Below are 16,263 nucleotides of genomic sequence, written 5' to 3'. Positions count from 1 at the left end.
GTAAGATTTGAAATGGCAAAACAAAATAAAATATCTTTTAGTAAAGGCTTAATTTATTTATGGCCCTTTTTTGCCTTTTTTATTTTATTTTTAAGATATTCAGAAGCACAAGTGGTTCTATAGCCATAATGACACATACAACACCTTTTTATATCTGTGTTTGCAGTCAGATGGGCATCTCTTGGAGAGGACACATGCATTTAAAATGACCGACAATCTTTTCCTAAGCACTAAAACACAGATAAAGGCACAGTCCATTAAACACACAACCGAGATCCAAGCTGAAAGACGATCAATACTTTGAAAAGATGTGTTTGTCAGCTGAACCGCTAAACATAATGCTTTTTAACTGATTAAAACATTTGAAAGAAGTATTAGATATTGTGATAACTGAAAACAAAGTGAATTCAGAAATAATATGTGTTCATGTCTAAACAAATGCACCTGAACAGATACTCACCATGTTTAATATATGTTATGAAGCCTAGTGTAAATAATACTGCCCCAATGTGGAAGCTTAGACCCTGTGGGCACAGAAATACAATATTGTACTTACACCTGAGAAAGAATGCAATCAGTTCAAATGAATTGAGCCAAAATGCACTCATATGTAGCAGGGTGCTCGCTGTGTATGTCAAGATAATGGCTGTGAAGCTCCCATAAATGAGAGCCTTCCTAAACAATCTAAAAAAAAAGCAAGGAGAAATGTGACTTACCCATTTATTTGAAGGTTAAAAAAAAGACACGAAAGCCTGCTCTAAATAAAATGTCATTCAAGTCTTTTGGGAGGTAAAATACATATTTAATTTATTTCAGAGTGTATTAAAACCAATAAGCAAGTATATGCATTAGAACAGTGTATTAAAACCAATACAAAAGCATACTTGAGTAAAGTACAAAGAAGTCAAATAATAAAAATAAAGAAAGAAATACATACATAAGTAAATAAATTAGTTAATTAATTAAAAAACACATACATGTGTTAAGCCAGCGGGACATGGGCAGGTTCCAGGAAGTGACCACTTCGACCATAGACCTGGGAAACTCTACATTTAGCGGCTTTGCTATTGTCAAGTCCCTGAAAAATAAGAAAGAAATTGCATTAAAAAGAGTGATTGAGAAAAGAAATGATAGACGGTCATGAAATATTGATCAATTCTGGGTTTGACAGCCAAAAGTAATTAGGGCATGTTTGTCATGTTCAATGGCATTTTTGCTAGATATGTCCTTTATTTAATTTCTGATGCTGACAGTATGTGAATCTGTACAATTTATACAAACCACTTAAGATTGTCCTTCTCCTCAGTGAAACCAGCACCTGCCAGTGTGGTGCTCATCTCACCAAGGTAACTCACAAAGTAATTACTGAAATGGAAGGACAGGGTGTTCTCATAGGCCTGTAGCCACCTGATGAGGAGAATCACAAAGCTGCAGGTTATCACAGATCAGAGACAGATCCGCATAGGCACTAAACTATTTAAAGACTTGTGCATTGCCTACCTTTTAACAGAGCCCCTGCATTGAAATACAAAACGAAAAACATTATTAAACTCAATCCAAAATGTATTTTATAAATGGACAGAAGCAGATAAAAATGAAAGTCAATTTATACAGAATTCTCGAACCTATTAGGATTCATTGTTTTCATTCTTTTTACACGTAAATTTAGCAGATGTATGTTTTACTTAGCCACAGATAGCAACACAACAATTAACATTATAACATTAAAAATATAGACATTAAATAAAGACATTTATAATGTTACAAAATAATTCTATTTCAAATTAATTCTGTTCTATCAAACTTTCTATTCTTTAAAAAATACTGGAAAAAATCTATCATTATTTCCACAAAACTATAAGCAGCACAACTGTTTTCAACATGGATAACAATAACAAATGTTCCTTGAATACCAAACCAGCATATCTGAATGATTTCTGAAGGATCATGTGACACTGAATATACTGTGAATAAAATATAGATGTATGTTTTATGCTTGTATGAATTTGTATGAGTCTTTATTCCACATGATTAAAATGTATAAATGTATGAATAATATAAATAGGACAATACCTAATCTTTCGCTTCTTGCTGAGGAAAGAATATGAAAACAGATCAGTCAAAAATGAAAAACGAAGTCACAGACAGCAACACAACAATTAATATTAACACATTTGATATTAGAAGTAGAAGAATCAATCAATATTTTACATCTCATTGCTCACTGAAAAACAACATCATTTTTCTCAACTCAAACTTATACTCACTTGCGGAGCAGCTTGTCTCCAAAGACCGAGATGAAATATGGAAAGAGATAGGGTACAATACAGTTGGAAATTACCAGACAGAGCTGACTCTTCACACAGCTGAAGACTGACTTCAAAAACCAAGAGACACTCTGAAAAAAGATCATGTAGATACTGTAATATAGATACATCATATAGATACACATATATTGCTGGTTGAAGCACCTAATGCTCTTAAACCCCTTTAATTCTAATTTGTTTTAGAACGAAAGTTCCAATTTGAGACTCACAAGTTTTCGACTCTCTACTGCATCCATGTAGCTATTGAAGCTGATCCAAGGCCCAAAGATGACCGTCCCCACAAAGTAAATGTAGCCCATAAACTCAACTGGAGAGGGAAATTTCTCCACTATGCCTTTGTCCAAGTCAAAGGCAAGAGAAACTGCCTTCATGGCCACTACCATCTGGGAACCTACGAGGCCACAACAACTATTTATTTTTAAATTTACTCACAATTCAGTATAAGAAACAAATATACAATCATGATCTAATGGACACTGAGGTCAGGTAATAAAACAAACAATCAAAGACTGACCTCTCATTTTATGCCAGGTTGTTGTATCCATCATGTGCAACTCTCTGAAACAGAAAGAACAGAATCTTAACACCGTATCTCTGACTCACCAGGTCCTACGTACTATTAAAAATATAATATCAAAAATATACCTTAATTTGAAAAAATAGGAGATGTATAGTTATTAAAGACATATAATGTTACAAACAAATGTTATTTCAAATCAATTCTATTCTATCAAACTTTCTATGCTTCAAAGAATACTGAAAAAAAATCTATCATTATTTCCACAAAACTATTAAGCACAACTGTTTACAATATTCTTAACAATAACAAATGTTTCTTGAATACCACCCTGCCAATGAATATATATACTGTATTGTGGAGATCAAAATTAGGGGACAACCTACAATCAGGGGTGTCGCTAGGAATTCTGGGTGCTGTGCACTGAATTTGCTAGGGGGGCCCCTCAACAACATGTATGTCGCAATCGCAAAATCGTTACATGCTTACATGCTTACATGCTTTCCCTGCGTTCATCTCCCCGTCAAACATGGGTAAAGCAGTTCCTTGGAGCTATGAACATTGAAATAATGAAATAGCCAGCCCAGAGTCCTGATCTAAACCTGATTGAAAATCTCTGGAAAATCCTTGGCAACAAAGTGCTAAAGTCACTCAAAGCAAGGGCCTCTACACTTCCTCCTAATTTCTGACAGCTGTAACCTTACAAAATGTCAGTTTCAGTTTCGTACTACAGGGGTTACTGTTCTCTAATTTTGATCACTGTGTTTTCCACAAAATAAAAAAAAACAATGTTTTTGTTGAAATGCCTTGGTTTAGTAAAACAGTGAAAAAAACAAGTATTTATAGATTGTTCTCAAATTTTGATCTACATTGTATATATATATATATATATATATATATACAGGTGCATCTCAATAAATTAGAATGTTGTGGAAAAGTTCATTTATTTCAGTAATTCAACTCAAATTGTCAAATTGTTGTATTAAATAAATTCAGTGCACACAGACTGAAGTAGTTTAAGTCTTTGGTTCTTTTAATTAAAATAAAAAAAAACAATGTTTTTGTTGAAATGCCTTGGTTATTTTGTCAAACAAGTTAGTAAAACAGTGAAAAAAACAAGTATTTATAGATTGTTCTCAAATTTTGATCTACATTGTATATATATATATATATATATACAGGTGCATCTCAATAAATTAGAATGTTGTGGAAAAGTTCATTTATTTCAGTAATTCAACTCAAATTGTGAAACTCGTGTATTAAATAAATTCAGTGCACACAGACTGAAGTAGTTTAAGTCTTTGGTTCTTTTAATTGTGATGATTTTGGCTCACATTTAACAAAAACCCAGCAATTCACTATCTCAACAAATTAGAATATGGTGACATGCCAATCAGCTAATCAACTCAAAACACCTGCAAAGGTTTCCTGAGCATTCAAAATGGTCTCTCAGTTTGGTTCACTAGGCTACACAATCATGGGGAAGACCGATCATGACTGATCTGACAGTTGTCCAGAAGACAATCATAGACACCCTTCACAGACATTCTAATTTATTGAGATGCACCTGTATGTGTGTGTGTGTGTGTGTGTGTGTATGTGTATGTGTATACCCATTGTACTCAAATTGACTACTGTACATCCTGTATTGAACAAAAATGAAGAAACAGAGAGGATGTATCTATATACACCAGAAGGAGGTAGATGAGGATAGTGATGGACAGGAAGGGTACACGGCTGCTTGAATGGCGACACAGGAAGAGGACGAGGTAGCAGAGGAGGCTGAGAAGCACCACCCAAACCATGTGCAGCTCGAAGAACAAGTAAAGAGTATAAAAACCACCTGCTACTGTACTCAGGTGTTTCAGGAAAGGGGGCAGACCTGAGAGAGGAAATACAGCTTCAACATAATTTGTAACATAAGATAATTTAAATACCTATTTTTTTATTGTACTTTAGTAGTAGTATTAGTAGTTCCCACAAATATGACAATTCTATCAGTTTTCTCACAGTTATGTTTTTTTTTCTTTCATTTTCTACTTTCCACGCAACACAAAATAAGTTATTTATAGCAGAATGTCCAAAGTGTTTTATCACACGATGAAAGTGAATGGTGATCGCAGCTGTCAAGCAAGATGTTCCTCACACAAAGCTACTGTATCATATGGCTTCAAAAGACTTTGTACATTGTACATGACCGACTTGTGGCTTTTACAGTATTTTTTTGTCCTTTTTAGGGCTTTTAAAAATGTGTCTTTCATGAGTGTAACAGAGGAAAGAAAGTGTTTAGAATGACACGAGAGAGAGTAAATCATTTTGATTTTAGAAGAACAATTTCTTTATTGGATTAAAATATTACAGTACATGTTATGTGTTGTATAACCCCTCTTACCCAGTCTCCACAACAGCCTACAAACTAGGCAGATGAGTAAGAGCTGCCATACTTGTTCCAGACTGTGCTGGACAGTCGGAAGCAAGCAACCGGATCCCAGTTTGCTTAGAGCACCCATTGCTTTGACTGTTAGACACTGAGAAATAAAATAACGTAAATTAGATGTTGTACCTTAAATAAGCAAATCAATAATGTGTGGGCAAGCCTCAAAGGTTAAGATAAGCTCAAGGCTGAAATGAGGTCAGAACATAGTGTTTGTAAAATTAATTTCAGGGTTAATACTGAATCCCATGACACATATATGTGATGATTGCAACAGCTTTTAGAATTCCATTATAGAAATCTATACTCGTCAGGAAGGAAAAGAAAATCATCCTTGTTGGTACTCTTAATATATTTGTTAGAATACATGCACGGTCTGAACGGCCGAGATGTAAGCTATTTGTAATATCGATGACAGGTGCTGTATCCTCTAAATGAGAATTATAATATCTGAAAATGTACAATTCGTTACAGAGCGCGACAGCGGAGGAGGAGGAGGAGGAGGAGCAGCGCTTCACCTCCACAGTCAACTCAGACAACGATGAACCGCAGTAGAATATGTCTGTGGGTCTGTAAAATGTTAAGTTTTGTACACATTCTCTTAGTTACATTTTAATTTAGAATAAAGCTATATAATTTTCGACTAGGTTCTAATCTAAATATGGAAAATGATGTCGCGCTTCCAGCACAATCGGTCCAGATGATGCTGGCTATGCGCCTGATGGATGATTCCCATTGATGCTGTCTGTCGTTCATGATTACAGCTTCCCAAAGGGACATTCGATGACCAATCATCTTCCTGCGCATTTGTGGCTGAACCAATCATATGAAAGGATCAGAACAAAAAGGCGGAGCTTGTGGTCTCACGCTTTGATGGCCTTGGGTGCATGTTGAAATGGATTCAAAACATGAAAATGTAATAAATAGTCGAAATATAAAGACTAAGATTATTTGTATAAATTAATATAATTAAATGTACATATAAAAGTTGTAATTTATTTCTGGCGAAATCTCTTAATTTTGTGTTGTTTTGTGAGTTCCAATTTAATTAACACATAATGAAAAATGCAATTGAATCATTAGGTGCACAACTTATCAGCCTACATGTGTTTTGTATATAAATGGCCTGTTTAAATAGATTGGACTTTTATTTTGAAAAAGTTGATAGTTGGTGAGGCGGAAGTAATGAATCAAATATTAAAATCTGAATTTTTTTGCTGGGAATTTTGTCTGCTTGTTAAAAGTAGCTATTAAAAAGTATTCTTGAAAATCGCTTTTTTAAGTTTGTTGCAATTACTTTTGTAAATAGAACAGTAAGAGAGCACAGGTTTGTTATTGTGGTTGGCCGCGCCGTCAGCGACAGGATCTGTCAGACGCACTGCATTCACTGTTGAGCTTTAACAAAAATACGCAATTCATAACGTCTTAAATTACAAGTTGTATGATGGCAGGTTTGCTCTCTACGCAATATAATTCAACACTGAGCAAGTTAAAACTGTTAAGGAATAACCCTGCTCTGTCAGCTCTAACGAACACTCAACGTAAATACAGCAGTAAGGATGGAGCTGGGATTGAGTATTTACACAGAAGTGTCGTCCCGACCATGCACTACCAGAAGAGTTTACCAAGGTAAGAGAAGTACATAGAAACCACGACATATAATTCATTTTGCTGTGCTTTGATATTGAATCTTTAATGTTCAATCTGATTTTAGATGGAAATAGAACTTTTATTTTATTGTTATTTTTTATTCTACGAAAGTTTTAGGTCCTATTAGACAATGTAGGTGAAAGTGCAAAGTCTACGCTTCGGTTGCAAGGGGGAAGGGGACATGGTGTTACACGTAAATATGCCCCCTTGCTTCAATTTTAGTTCCCTCAGTATTGGTCCGTGGTTAATTGTAGAGGTAGAGTTGCATTCAAAGAAATAAAATAAAATGTACTCTAATTGTCTTGGCCTTGTGATGGTGAGGCTGTAATACTACTACCTAAAAGTTTGTAAATGTTTTTGAAAAAAGTCGCCTTGGTCAGAAATACAGAAAAACAGTAATATTGTGAAATATAATTACAATTACATTTTTTGATATATTTTAAAATGCAGTTATCCTTGTGAAAGCAAAACTCCAGTCTTCAGTCTTACGTGATGCTTTAGAAATCGCCTTAATATGCTGACCTTGGTGTGCATACACAAAATATTGTTAAATCACTATTTAAATAAGATTATTGTGGTTGGCCGCGCCGTCAGCGACAGGATCTGTCAGACGCACTGCATTCACTGTTGAGCTTTAACAAAAATACGCAATTCATAACGTCTTAAATTACAAGTTGTATGATGGCAGGTTTGCTCTCTACGCAATATAATTCAACACTGAGCAAGTTAAAACTGTTAAGGAATAACCCTGCTCTGTCAGCTCTAACGAACACTCAACGTAAATACAGCAGTAAGGATGGAGCTGGGATTGAGTATTTACACAGAAGTGTCGTCCCGACCATGCACTACCAGAAGAGCTTACCAAGGTAAGAGAAGTACATAGAAACCACGACATATAATTCATTTTGCTGTGCTTTGATATTGAATCTTTAATGTTCAATCTGATTTTAGATGGAAATAGAACTTTTATTTTATTGTTATTTTTTATTCTACGAAAGTTTTAGGTCATATTAGACAATGTAGGTGAAAGTGCAAAGTCTACGCTTCGGTTGCAAGGGGGAAGGGGACATGGTGTTACACGTAAATATGCCCCCTTGCTTCAATTTTAGTTCCCTCAGTATTGGTCCGTGGTTAATTGTAGAGGTAGAGTTGCATTCAAAGAAATAAAATAAAATGTACTCTAATTGTCTTGGCCTTGTGATGGTGAGGCTGTAATACTACTACCTAAAAGTTTGTAAATGTTTTTGAAAAAAGTCGCCTTGGTCAGAAATACAGAAAAACAGTAATATTGTGAAATATAATTACAATTACATTTTTTGATATATTTTAAAATGCAGTTATCCTTGTGAAAGCAAAACTCCAGTCTTCAGTCTTACGTGATGCTTTAGAAATCGCCTTAATATGCTGACCTTGGTGTGCATACACAAAATATTGTTAAATCACTATTTAAATAAGAGCAGTAAATAATTATACCAAGTAAAATGTCTCACAATAAAATTCATAAAAATTATATGAAACGCGTTATCAAAAATTCTAATAATTGTGTACATTGCAAATCATTATATAATATTTGTATACTTTTAATGGATATGTTTCCCAAAATATATAAATTTAACATGTTGTTTACAGATTACCAGTCCCAAAATTGGAAGATACAATACAGAGGTATCTGGCAGCTCAAGGACCCCTGCTGAACGAGGAACAGTACAGGTAAGCCAAAAGTATCTAAATCATTTTTTTAATTTCATATTCAAATGAACTTTTAATGTTTTAAAAATGTTCTGCCGACATCTCCATCAGTAATACAGAGAAAGTAGCACAGGATTTCCAGAGTGGTGTAGGTAAGCAGTTACATGAAGAACTTGTGGCCTTAGACAAGAAGAACAAGCACACCAGCTATATATCAGGTGGGAGATGTAGTAACAAATAATAACAATTGAGTACTGTGTTAATTGTAACATCATTAATACATTTATCCTTTGTTTCTTGCAGCTCCATGGTTTGACATGTACTTGTCTGCTCGGGAGTCTGTTGTACTCAACTTTAACCCCTTCATGTCCTTTAACCCTGACCCCAAACCCGAGTACAACGACCAGCTTGTGCGAGGCACCAACATGGTGTGTTCAGCCATCCGGTTCATGAAGACCCTTAGTGCCGGTCTACTCGAGCCGGAGGTGTTTCACCTTAACCCTGCCAAGAGTGACACAGACAGTTTCAAGAGGTTGATCCGATGGGTGCCCCCCTCCATCTCATGGTTTGGAGCCTACATGGTGAATGCCTATCCTCTGGATATGTCACAGTATTTCCGCCTCTTTAATTCCACACGTATACCCAAGTACAAGCGCGACGAGCTCCTCACAGGCGACAAGGGCCGCCACCTGCTTATAATAAGGCGAGGCAACCTGTATGTGTTTGATGTGCTGGATCGGGACGGCAACCTGATAAAGTCTGCTGAGGTTCAAGCTCACTTGAAATACATCCTATCAGATCCCACACAAGCTCCTTCGTTCCCCTTGGGCGTTCTAACCAGTGAGAATAGAGACACCTGGGCAGGGTTACGACAGAAACTACTGGATGCTGGAAATGGCGAAGCTCTGCATTTAGTAGACACTGCTTTGTTTTGCCTCTGCCTGGATGAGGAGGTGATGAGAGACCATATTCACATTTCCCACAACATGCTTCACGGAGACGGCTGCAACCGCTGGTACGACAAGTCCTTCAGTATCATATTGGCTAAAGACGGACAGGCAGCAATTAATTTTGAGCACTCTTGGGGTGACGGCGTGGCCGTTCTCCGCTTCCAGAATGAGGTCTTCAAGGACACCACGGAGAAGCCTGTGGTCGGGCCTGGATCCCAGCCTGCAGCGGTGGACTCTTCCTCTGCAGTATGCCGAATAGAGTTTAAACTCAATGAAGAGTTAAAAGCTGGAATCACGAAAGCAAAAGAGAACTTCCGGGCCGCCGTGTCAAAGCTCACCATCGACGCCATGGAGTTCAAGAAAGGTGGAAAGGAGCAACTTAAAAAAAAGAAGCTCAGCCCAGATGCCATCGCACAGTTGGCTTTCCAGATGGGCTTCCTACGGCAGTACGGCCAGATGGTCGCCACATATGAGTCCTGTAGCACCGCAGCCTTTAAACATGGGCGCACAGAAACCATCCGTCCCGCTACCATCCACACAAAGCGCTGTGCCAAGGCATTCGTCGAGCAGCCCGGACAGCACACTGTGGAGCAGTTACAGGGGCTGTTGAATGAATGCTCTAAATACCACGGGCAGCTCACTAAAGAGGCGGCAATGGGTTAGTGCAGCACTGACATCCTGTCAGTTGTATTTATGAGGTGTCTTGTGATTCTAGGAGGGAAAAAATGATGTTTATCGAAGCAAAACTTTTTTTTTAAATGAATATTGTTTGCCTAAAAATAAAAATTGTCATTATTTACTCATTGACATGTTGTTTCAAACCAATGTGAATGACTGACTTTCTTCTGTGGATCACAAAAGAAGATTTTTTTTTTAAATGTTTAATCAGTTTTTTCCATATAATGTGAGTTAATGTGGTCCAAAACAGCACTAGACCCCACAGATTTTCATTGTATGGACAAAAAAAGACGTGCAGTCATACAGGTTTGGAATGACTTGAGGGTGAGTAAATGATGACAGAACTTTTGGGGGAGGGTGGGCATCAAATTAGATATTTTAGTTCACTCTCAACGTGTATATTTCCTCATTGTCATCTTTTTTTATGCATTTTCATCTAGGTCAAGGCTTTGATCGCCATCTCTTTGCCATGCGCTACCTGGCTAATTCAAAAGGAATGGCCCTGCCCAGTTTCTACCAGGATCCAGCATATGCTGCCATAAACCACAACATTCTGTCCACCAGTACTCTCACCAGCCCCGCGGTCAGTCTGGGCGGATTTGCTCCTGTGGTGCCTGATGGTTTCGGAGTGGGATATGGTGTCCATGATGAATGGATCGGGTGCAACGTGTCCAGCTACCCTGCCAGAAATGTTCATGAGTTCCTTAAGTGTGTTCACAAGTCCTTGGAAGACATTTTTACAGTCCTTGATGGAAAACCCATTCATTGAAAGTGCACTTAATGTGTTGAAGTTCATTGAAACACTTGGTAGGTGGAGTAGTCTTAATTTAGAGCATTTGTTTTACTTTTATTAGATAAGGACTCAATGTAACTGTTAATGACATGATTATCTTTAAAGGCTGATGGTAGAACTAATAAGTATTGCACTGTGTGGACAGACAACTGTGACTGCTTGATATTGAACTCATGCTTAAGGGACTGATCCAGAAGCAAATATTAGTCATTGTAATGGGGTATAGGTAATTTTGTGAAATGCTAATTTCCTAAAAATGTATTGTATTTGAAATATTTACAGTGTATTTCCCCTCAAGTTCAATGGGCAGCTTTAATAAATGTCAATCATCTTTGACGCTGCGGAATTCTGCATTGTTCAATTATGTAACATAATTGAAAGACCTGTCCTGTGCCTTATAAGATGTAACAACGTGGATGATTATGAATACTCTGATTGTAAATATTGTAACAAGCTTAATATTAAAATAAAAATTTGATTCAAATATTTCAGCCACATATATACATTTATGAGGTACACATACACTACCTTTCAAAAGTTTGGGGTAAGATTTTAGAAAGAAATTAAGAAAATCTTTAACAGTACAAGAGTTTACTTTAAAAAAATCTTCAACACTAAACAAAAAAAAATCTATTTAACACAAGACTGGAAATTTAGTTGTGCCATTACAGGAATAAATTGTTTTAAAATATATTAAATAATATTAATTCTTACTGTATTTTTGATTAAAAAAATTAATCGGCCTTGGTGAGCATAAGAGACGTTCAAAAGCATTAAAAAAAATTTCACCAACCCTAAACTATAAACCAGCAGTGTACATATTGTACCTTCTATTTGAAAGCACCCCATTTATAGTGTATCAACATTAAGGTGTTGAAAAGATATTTTGCACTTCTGAAATGGAATGTAAAGTGAATCAACAGTTGAACAAGTTTTTTTATTTAGGAAAAAAAAACTAAACGAAACCACCAAGCAATATACAAATGTTGAAAATAGCTCAAACAATAACTAAAACATGACTTTCATCCAGAATAAAAGCAACTGGGTAGTTAGATGGGCTTGATTTTGAAGTGGAGGCCGATGAGACTGAATACAAGGCATTTGAGATCCTGGACCAGGTAGTAGAAAACTCTGAGTCCTTCTGGGTCCCTGATGATCAAGATCATAAATATTACCAGTCTTATAACACAGAGAACAAACAGTGAAACTGCAGAGTGCTGCATTGCTTGAGAGTAGAGGGAAAACAATAGATTGCATGACAATACATTACAAGTGAAGCAGAAAAGAACTACATTACAGTAAATCATTTAGCAGATGCTTTTTATCTTAAGTGATTTGCAAATAAGATGCATCACAAGCAATTTATCATACAAAAGCCAATAAAGCTTGTTTTACTGCAATGCCAGGTTTCAAGATTGACACGATAGTGCAGAAGTGAAAATGCAGTAAAGCAGAGAGAACAAGAAGAGATTGTTTATGAACTAAAAAAGAAAAATCCATCTATGAAATATGCTTACTTGGACTGGTTGACATCAATTAAAGATCCAATTTTGGAAGTTGTGAATGAAATGTGTTCATCACCGATGACAATCTCCAGTTCCTATAAAGCACAAAGAAGAGCAATCAGGATGCGGAGTATTACACCACACATGGAGACCAGAGCAAGGGTAAAATAAATCAATAAAAGCTCAAATATATATTCCTACAAACCTGTCGTCCGACTCTGTCTGGAGAAGGCCACAAGGCATCGTCTTCTTTTGTGATCTCACTGTCGTCGATGATTCTCTTCAACTCCTCCATCACACTTTTATGAACATATGCCTGAAAGAGGGGGAAAATATCTCATAAGCTACAAAGCCTACTCTTCAACGAAAATGACCAACCGTTGGGTGTATGTGACGTCATCACGCAGCTGCCTTTACCTCTTTTCGGATCATGACGTCGTTCTTGTAGTTACTGTTGTTTGCATATCTCAGTTTGCCTGGATGAAAACAAAATGCATATCATATAATACAAATCCATATATTTTATGAAATCTTGAGAACTTTTATGAGAATATTTAACCGTCACTGAAATATTATATCATAAAAACAACAAATTCCTAGCAGAAACATCATTTATCAAGGTAAACTGGCAGTTTTCTCAAATGTTAGCTAACATGTTGATTTGCTTTTCTACACAAACAGCCCCTCTACTTTCCTGTTACTGCACAAATTAACCAGTAATAAAAGTTCAAACAGCTTTAGAAAAACGTTTTCGGCCTAGTAAAAAAAAGCTAGCACAGATTTCAATAGAAAGACTGTTAGCATATTAGCAAGCTAAGTTGGCGCCTGACTTACCGTCTGGTCTGAATTCAAACTCCAGAAATTCGTGGCCGAATTTACCTTTATGGCCCACATAGTACCTCAAATAAAAGTCACTCGAGGACATATCTGTGCACAGTATTTAAGTAAGGTACTATATACCTAAATTACAGCACGGACACTCTTCCTTCAATAAATGGCTTGAGGAACGACCGATGTGGAATCGAATGCGCACTGCAGGTCGCGGTGTGACGTCAGACAACACCGGTCGCACAATGATGATGCTACAAGTAGGCCGAATGCGACCTCCCTCCTCCTTCTTCTTCTTCTTGGTGTTTAATGGCTTAACTTTTAGGTGCATTACCGCCACCTACTGATTAGGAGTGTGGATCAGGACCGTACTCTTCACTAAATTCTATTATATAATCCAGTGTCCTTTAAATAACGTATTAAAAATGACAAGTTTTTATCCCCTGATTTATTCCCCAAAATGTTCATCAAATTAAGTTTTTCTTTATTTTCCTTGAGGACATCCATCAGTATCTTTCTTTCCTTTCCGTATCTTGGACACTTCATTATAACATGCTCTACATTTTCCTCCATATTACAATATTCACATTTTCCAGTTTCATGTCTCCCCATTCTCTTCAAACTGCTATTAAGAGCAGTATGGCCAAATCTAAGCCTTGAGATTAAAGTTCCCTCATATCTATTTCTTCCTGTTACTCTGTACTTACCAACAATTATTTGAATGCTATAAAACCATCTCCCTGTTCTTTCTTCTTATGCGACCTCCCTTCTTCTTCTTCTAATTTTTTTTTAAATTTTTTAAATTTTATTTAGTCATTTAGCAGACGCTTTTATCCAAAGCGACTTACAAATGAAGACAACAGAAGCAATCAATTGTATTATTAAAACAACTAAAAACAGATCCAAAACTAAAAGCTAAAACTTTATAAATACTACCTATACACATTTTAAAAATAAAATAACAAATACAAATAATACAAATCAAACGACAGTAGTTTATCGGTAATCCTAAAAAAGAACACTGCCAAACTTACATGTTAAAAAACAACAACTTACTTTATGTAAGTACTTGTACTAAACAAGTAGTAGGATCAATAACGTTTAATGGCGGATGGCAAACCAATTTCTGGTGCATTTACCGCCACCAACTGGACTGGAGTGTGAAGCACTAATAAGCAACTAATAATAATAAAAACAAACAAACAAAAAAACTAAATTTTCCTGATTAATCCTATTTCTTTAATATATTTTATAATGGCACCAAATATTTTACCTGGCTCTGTATGCTCTTTTAAAAGGCTTGTCAAATTACATGATTCAACACCCATGTTTCTTACTTCCTTAATGAGTTTTAACCTTTCTTTTGCATATTTTTAATTTTTTTTATTAAAACATGCTCTATTGTTTTTACCTGATTACAATAAATACATTGACCTGTTTCATGTTTTCCTGTATTAAACAGAGATTGATTTAAACTAGTACCTATGTCCTATTCAGATGCGAGAAATAATTGTATCTTCATTCCTATTCCTAAAAACACTTCTTCCATTTCCTACTTGCTGCTGAATATTACACACATGTCTGCCCTTGCTATAGTTCCATACTTCTTGCCATTTGTTGTTTATGGATTCTTTCATTTTCCTTTTAACCTCATTTTTGCTAAGAGTCACTTGAATAAAAACAAATGTTTGGGTTAAGTGCTGACCATTTTGCCTTAGCTTTAATAACAAAATTGTTGTGTTTTAGCTGTATTTCGCCATGTTCGTGCCACAGAGCGCACACAGGACAGTGTTTCCTTATTGAATGAATCAGTTTTTTGATGATGAATGATTCAGTGACTCACTCATAATAACAGTCAAATGTTTAATTCCTGAATGAATCAACCTTTTGAACGAATTGATTTAATCTCAATGATTCGCTCATTAACAGTGACTTGCTGCCACCTATTGGCGGCTTTAATTTCACATTTCAAGTATCGTTTCATGTTTTAAATCTTTTCAAATATCAATATTCAATGTTTTATGTTTAACACAAAACATTATTTATGCATTTGTAACTGCTGGTTAATGCATCCATGTCCCCTCTCTGAGCTGCATTAAACCGTGTAAATGAATCTAAATGCCACTTCAGATGCAGATTCCAGAAAATGTTTCTCATGTTGGAATAAAAGAGTCTTCATACCAGATGAAGTGACTCTTATGCTAACCCAAAGATACAAAATAGAAGAAAGAGTAAAAACTGAGCACATTCTTGCTGCTCAAACTGTGTATAGAGCTACTTTTAATATTTATTTTCTATTTTGAATTCACTTGTACTTTTACTTTCAATCCTTTCTCTTTGGAGTGTTACAAGCTCTTGGTGCATAAAGAAGATCTGTAAAGTTGCAAAGACTGAAGTCTCAAATCCAAAGAGATATTCTTTATAAAAGTTAAGAGTCAGCCACACCTACCTAAAATGGCTCGTTTAAACACGCCCCCACGTCTACGTCCAAATGTGCACGCAAAGAAAGAAGGCGTATATTTTATTCTCGCTGTAGTATTGTTGCTTCCGCCATGTCCTGAAGACGCTGTGTTAAAAAACTACTTTGTTTGGTCTTCCAAAAGAGGATGATATCCTCTTCGTCATGCCTGGAGCTGATCAACTTCGCGCTGTGGTTTGCCGGATCGGGGTCGTCACATGTGGTTGCCTCCGGCCGCGTCGTTGTGAAAGCGAAACTACTTTGTTTGGTCTTCCAAAAGAGGACACAACTAGAAATCAGTGGTTAAGTTGTATTTACAACACTGTTCCAGAACACTTCAACCCAAATATTCAGATGTGTGCAGCACATTTTATGGAGGACTGTTTCCTGATCCTGGTAGAGTAGACTACAATGCCGGCTGTTCTGACTGTAAG

The 16,263-nt window shown here is 36.2% G+C and overlaps 3 protein-coding genes across 4 annotated transcripts; 1 reads left to right on the top strand and 2 right to left on the bottom strand.

Moving 5' to 3' along the window:
- Window positions 1–149: 149 nt before the first annotated feature.
- LOC107549165 (protein-serine O-palmitoleoyltransferase porcupine-like) lies at window positions 150–5,358 on the bottom strand. Its single transcript, XM_016230157.1, has 10 exons — window positions 5,237–5,358; window positions 2,842–2,885; window positions 2,537–2,718; window positions 2,268–2,398; window positions 2,074–2,091; window positions 1,501–1,515; window positions 1,282–1,407; window positions 978–1,078; window positions 461–684; window positions 150–230 (listed from the first exon to the last, which is right to left on the bottom strand). The coding sequence occupies exons 2-9, from the start codon at window positions 2,873–2,875 to the stop codon at window positions 635–637; spliced, it is 657 nt and encodes a 218-aa protein (XP_016085643.1). The 5' UTR covers window positions 2,876–2,885; window positions 5,237–5,358; the 3' UTR covers window positions 150–230; window positions 461–634.
- Window positions 5,359–6,441: 1,083 nt separating this feature from the next.
- Window positions 6,442–11,513, top strand: LOC107549124 (carnitine O-palmitoyltransferase 2, mitochondrial). 2 transcript variants are annotated; one of them, XM_016230113.1, is made up of 5 exons: window positions 6,442–6,907; window positions 8,558–8,638; window positions 8,729–8,835; window positions 8,921–10,225; window positions 10,686–11,513. In XM_016230113.1, exons 1-5 carry the CDS (start codon window positions 6,720–6,722, stop codon window positions 11,012–11,014), a joined length of 2,010 nt encoding a protein of 669 aa, XP_016085599.1. In that variant the 5' UTR covers window positions 6,442–6,719; the 3' UTR covers window positions 11,015–11,513. The 2 variants fall into 2 exon arrangements, with proteins under 2 accessions (XP_016085599.1, XP_016085591.1); XM_016230105.1 differs by lacking the exon at window positions 6,442–6,907 and adding an exon at window positions 7,504–7,794.
- A 478-nt stretch (window positions 11,514–11,991) lies between these two features.
- On the bottom strand, window positions 11,992–13,620 carry LOC107549138 (protein mago nashi homolog). Its single transcript, XM_016230124.1, has 5 exons — window positions 13,378–13,620; window positions 12,961–13,019; window positions 12,749–12,859; window positions 12,556–12,638; window positions 11,992–12,187 (listed from the first exon to the last, which is right to left on the bottom strand). The coding sequence occupies exons 1-5, from the start codon at window positions 13,466–13,468 to the stop codon at window positions 12,088–12,090; spliced, it is 444 nt and encodes a 147-aa protein (XP_016085610.1). The 5' UTR covers window positions 13,469–13,620; the 3' UTR covers window positions 11,992–12,087.
- Window positions 13,621–16,263: the final 2,643 nt, after the last annotated feature.

The sequence above is a fragment of the Sinocyclocheilus grahami genome, unplaced genomic scaffold (assembly GCF_001515645.1).
Source record: "Sinocyclocheilus grahami isolate Dianchi unplaced genomic scaffold, SAMN03320097.WGS_v1.1 scaffold16.1, whole genome shotgun sequence".
Taxonomy (NCBI): domain Eukaryota; kingdom Metazoa; phylum Chordata; class Actinopteri; order Cypriniformes; family Cyprinidae; genus Sinocyclocheilus; species Sinocyclocheilus grahami.
Note: the sequence above shows the minus strand (reverse complement) of the source record. Positions and strands in the feature narration are given on the sequence as shown.

Excerpts from the sequence above, each read along its gene's own strand:
- LOC107549165 (XM_016230157.1), bottom strand. The coding sequence starts at position 2,875 with ATGATGGATACAACAACCTGGCATAAAATGAGAG. Across the intron at positions 2,399-2,536 it reads CAGTAGAGAGTCGAAAACTT|AGTGTCTCTTGGTTTTTGAA; the intron begins GTGAGTCTCAAA and ends ATCTTTTTTCAG. Across the intron at positions 1,079-1,281 it reads GAGAAGGACAATCTTAAGTG|GGACTTGACAATAGCAAAGC; the intron begins GTTTGTATAAAT and ends CTTATTTTTCAG.
- LOC107549124 (XM_016230113.1), top strand. The coding sequence starts at position 6,720 with ATGATGGCAGGTTTGCTCTCTACGCAATATAATTCAACACTGAGCAAG. Across the intron at positions 8,639-8,728 it reads CTGAACGAGGAACAGTACAG|TAATACAGAGAAAGTAGCAC; the intron begins GTAAGCCAAAAG and ends CATCTCCATCAG. Across the intron at positions 8,836-8,920 it reads GCACACCAGCTATATATCAG|CTCCATGGTTTGACATGTAC; the intron begins GTGGGAGATGTA and ends TGTTTCTTGCAG.
- LOC107549138 (XM_016230124.1), bottom strand. The coding sequence starts at position 13,468 with ATGTCCTCGAGTGACTTTTATTTGAGGTACTATGTGGGCCATAAAGGT. Across the intron at positions 12,860-12,960 it reads ACGTCATGATCCGAAAAGAG|GCATATGTTCATAAAAGTGT; the intron begins GTAAAGGCAGCT and ends CCCCTCTTTCAG. Across the intron at positions 12,188-12,555 it reads ATTGATGTCAACCAGTCCAA|GGACCCAGAAGGACTCAGAG; the intron begins GTAAGCATATTT and ends CTTGATCATCAG.